This window comes from Lactuca serriola, chromosome 6 (assembly GCF_051521515.1).
Source record: "Lactuca serriola cultivar US96UC23 chromosome 6, Lser_US96UC23_V15, whole genome shotgun sequence".
Taxonomy (NCBI): Eukaryota; Viridiplantae; Streptophyta; class Magnoliopsida; order Asterales; family Asteraceae; genus Lactuca; species Lactuca serriola.
Window position 1 is genome coordinate 69429583 of NC_136413.1, and position 4243 is coordinate 69433825.

The 4243-nt window shown below is 34.8% G+C and overlaps 1 protein-coding gene across 2 annotated transcripts; it reads right to left on the reverse strand.

Annotated features, from left to right (window-relative positions):
- Positions 1–751: 751 nt before the first annotated feature.
- On the reverse strand, positions 752–3986 carry LOC145058950 (AP2-like ethylene-responsive transcription factor PLT2). Of its 2 annotated transcripts, XM_079006829.1 has the most exons (10): positions 3820–3986; positions 3527–3680; positions 3045–3447; positions 2835–2917; positions 2640–2648; positions 2424–2512; positions 2250–2323; positions 2121–2171; positions 1951–2027; positions 752–1625 (listed from the first exon to the last, which is right to left on the reverse strand). In XM_079006829.1, exons 2-10 carry the CDS (start codon positions 3660–3662, stop codon positions 880–882), a joined length of 1668 nt encoding a protein of 555 aa, XP_078862955.1. In that variant the 5' UTR covers positions 3663–3680; positions 3820–3986; the 3' UTR covers positions 752–879. The 2 variants fall into 2 exon arrangements, with proteins under 2 accessions (XP_078862955.1, XP_078862954.1); XM_079006828.1 differs by having other exon boundaries at positions 3527–3986.
- Positions 3987–4243: the final 257 nt, after the last annotated feature.

Genomic DNA, 4243 nt, shown 5'->3' on the forward strand with positions numbered 1-4243 from the left:
AACTATGATAAGAAAAACTTACAAAGCTCCCTTGTTCACCTTCCAAAGTTTACGGATGTTCAAACTTGACTGATAGAACACAAAACAATAATCACAAACATCTATTTTAATCTAGATTAAAAGATTACTATGTGTAAAATTGTCTAACAGCTAGAACACAATGAATAAAAACCCTAATTAAGCTTTGCATGTGTGGGAGAAATTAGAGTGAGAGTTGAGAGATGAATAATGAATCAGTCTCTCATTTGATTCAATTCAGCGAATCCAGTTTTAGTTCCTGATTTCATTCTATTTTGCAAACCAGCTCCCTTCTCAAGAATCCAACTCCAAGATTAGCCCATAACTAACCTCACAAGCCCATATTACACATCAAATGTATATCTGCACACATTTAAATCTAATCACGCCAAATAAAAATGGCTACAGGTTCATGAATAGTGATTTTCCAATACCATTAACTTCGCATCATTCATCATTTTATCAATTTTATGTCAAAAAATGTATTTTTCAGTACGCATTCGTATTTAACAAATGTCTTCATTGCCTTATGAACATTTTCTATATCATTTATAAAGTGGATCATTTTATGTAATATTAATCAACACAATCTCTTCATATTGTGACGATTCATAACGACTTTAATGTGAATAGCTACACCACTTTGAAAAAGTTAAGAACGTTCATTTTTTGAACCATAATATGTTCAAGATATTCATGTTAAGATGTGATCTGACGCAACACAAATAAAAAGTTGGATTAGTAGACCCTTGTGAACATCCATTACGTTAAAAAACCATTACAGAACAAAGAAAATAAAAATTGTTATTATCAGAAAGTCTAGACTTTTTGCATATCCTTCGATCTTTCTGAACATGTTAATTAGTCATTCCACATTGTAAAAACACTTGGGTTTGATTCTTGAACGGATGAATCACCAGACCAACCAGCATAGTTCTCAGTTGGCAGATTGTCGTAGTCAACCTTAACCATCGCAAGCTCCTCCGCCGTACTTCCCGACTGTCCAAGGAAATTACCTAAATACCCTCCACCGCTGTAACTCCCACTTGAGCTACCGCCATTGTTGTTAGTATCCATCACAGAAGATGAAGATCCACCAACACCCATGTTCATCAACCCATGAAGCAAAACCGGGTTGTTTTGAAGATAGCTATTGTAATACTGAGGGGTTTGACTGGAAGAATGGTGAGGGCTATGCATGTTATAAGGATGATGGTGATGGGATTGAAGGTAATTTTGGTGAAAATGAGGATCCTGTGTTGTATAATGTGAAATTTCAGAGTTTTGTAAAGTTAACAGAGGTTGTGGAGATTGTGTCTCAAATGGTTGCTGTAAAAGAGGATACGCTTGCAAAACGCCACCAGCAGCGGCGGTTGTTCCAAACGGAAAACCAGAACCAAGAGCAAGCATTTCTTCACGTTTTCTTGACGACTCAATTGCTTGAGCTTCCTTCAAACGCTTAGCTGCACCTCCTCCAATGGGGAGTGTGTTACTCTCTAGAATACTCTTCACGTCATAACGACTCATGTCAAAATTTGTAACAGCACTTAAACCTCGAAACTTAATAGCTGCGATGTCGTATGCTTCAGCAGCTTCTTCTTCAGTGCCTGAATGAAAAGTATATTTAACAGTAAAACATCATTGAGAACTTGATATATTAATGGCAGCGTAAATACAAGATTTGAAAAAGACATGCCTTTTTGTTTTGAAAACAGATGAATTAATTGCAAGAAAACAATGAGCGTGTAATGGGGGACAAAACCCGAAGTTTGAAAATTGTTTTTATATCAAGGTAATAAAAGCTAGTGTTGTTGGTAATCCACATGGTAAGCTAGTGTCTGTGTAGGTGCATGAATATACATAGATCTTTTAAAAAAAAAGATTTCAGAAGATGAATGCAAAAAAGATTTGATTTTAAAACATATGACATACTGAATGTTCCCAAGTATAGATCTTTGTTGCCTGCCACTCTTCCTATTCTTGCTTGCCATCTTCCATGCTGGTGATGCCTGATCATGTATTTAAGAACTTTTTAGAGAGAGAAAGATAGAGAGAGAGAGAGAGAGAGAGAGATAAAGATCTTTTTAGGGTTTGTAGCTTACCTTGTAACACCTCGATACATTGATGCACCACGAGAAAATCCACTACTCTTCCTGCAATCGGATATGGTGATTAAATATCAATACTAAGAAATCTTTTCGTCATGAAGAGTTAAATAATCATTTGCTAACCTTCGTATGGATGCTACAAATTCTTGTCTTGTCATGTTTTTCATGTCCTCAACTTCTTTTTCGTAGTTAGTAATCTGCAAAATATAATGAGAGATAACTTTCATTATTTGCTCGTGACATGAGGTTGCATTATTGCATGTATTCAAAGATAGAAAAAGGTGGCAAAATAGATACCGGAAAATTTGTGGTGGTAGAAGTTCCCCAATACTTTAGTGCAGCCATATCATAAGCCCTAGCTGCTTTCTCTTCTTTGTCGTATCCACCTAGTCACAAGAAATTGAAGTTTATAAATCCATCACAAGTTATCAATAAAACGTTTTAAATTTTTGAGATCCAAGAACATCTAATTGATGAAAAGTAGTACACGATATCATAAATAATCAAACTCACCCAGATAAACTGCATCATATGAGAATCGGATGCAGCAACATCGCCGGAAAGACAATGAAAAAAAAAGTTAAGTCATTTTCAAAGATTAGTAATAAGAATAAGTACGAAGAATTTATATATATAAATAGCACCCATCACTTTACAAGTTGCTTCTTTAAAAGGAATACCTTATAAAGATGAATTAAATTTGTTTACCTTGACGTCCTTTTCTTGATTGCCCTTCTCTTCTACAACTATTATCCCATAAATGAGCTTCATATCTTCCTGTCCATCTATGCCTGTATTTAAAGATTTCATATAGCAAAAACGTTGATCAGATTCTTGAAGTTCATAGAAAAGAATCTTGAAGTTCATGCAGAAGAAATTAGATAATAAAACAAAGACGTAACAAAAAAAAACACCCACCTAGTTACACCACGATAGATCGAAGTTCTCTGACCAAATGTATCCAAAGTTCTTCTAGGGTTAGCTTCAACGACGCTAGTAGTACTATTTGTAGTGTTATCATTACTAGTGTTATCACCAGTGCTAGTTTCACAAGTCGAACGTTTTCCACTGCCCATAGACAATGTCAGGGACTGCAAAGTACTTGCATTTTCTGGTAGTTCGTAACTTGTAGGCGTGGCAGATAAAGTATTTTCAACTTGTGGCAATAAACTGCTGTTTGTGAACATATAATCGGTGTCATTACCCTGGATATCATTATACGCCACAAGATCTGAAGAGTTCTCTGACTTGCTTACACCTAAAAAATCAGCAACTTTAGGGACTTGATCATTTGCGCCTTGTGCCCCAATCAAGTTCCATTCTGTACATAAATGTTCGAAGCGATATTATTACAATCATAAATAAAGAAGCGAAATAGTAAACCGATGAGATTAGTGTACCTTGGTTAGGAAAGGGGGTGTCGATGTTATCATGCACTAGACCAAGAGAAAAATTGTGGGATTGAGTAGTAAGATGAGGTGGTAAAGACGAGTGAGTTGGAGAAAGAGGAAATGAAAGCCAGTTGTTTGAATTCATGCTTTCGTCTTGTGTAGTCTGCAGTTTTTATACACCAAAAAGATATAGAGAAAACTTAGTGTAAGTGACTATTAAGGAATGAAAGATGTCAATGGAAGGTTAAGAATGAATGAAGATGTCAGGGAGTGATAGGAGAGGGTTTATATATCAATATTACCCTTCAGAAAACTTGGAGAGAATTTAAGTATGAAGATCAGTGGGAACGGAGTGAAGAAAGACAGGAATTTTAAGAAAGAAGAGGAGATGAAAAGAAAGAAGTTATTAGAAAGATAGAAGTATTTAATAAATACATCTTTATCTTTCTATTCTCTCTTTCTCTTTCTCTCTCTCTGTCTCTTGATTCTTAGAAGCCCTTTTGCAAAGTATTTTATATGTAGTCTGACTCTCGCATATTGCACATAAATGTTTTTCTATACAATATTTAAAATAAATAATATATATGTATAGTTTGAGATTTAATTATATAATTAGTTCTAATATGGAAGGCCACGAGTGTGTTTATTATAAAAAAAGATCTAGTACACCCATTTCTGTTGTTACAAATAACAATTAGATCTACTTATATGCACAAATGTAAATTT

Coding starts and splice junctions, on each gene's coding strand:
- LOC145058950 (XM_079006829.1), bottom strand. CDS start 3,662: ATGAATTCAAACAACTGGCTTTCATTTCCTCTTTCTCCAACTCACTCG. Junction 2,028..2,120: donor ATGTATCGAGGTGTTACAAG/GTAAGCTACAAA, acceptor ATACATGATCAG/GCATCACCAGCATGGAAGAT. Junction 1,626..1,950: donor TCTATACTTGGGAACATTCA/GTATGTCATATG, acceptor CTTTTCATTCAG/GCACTGAAGAAGAAGCTGCT.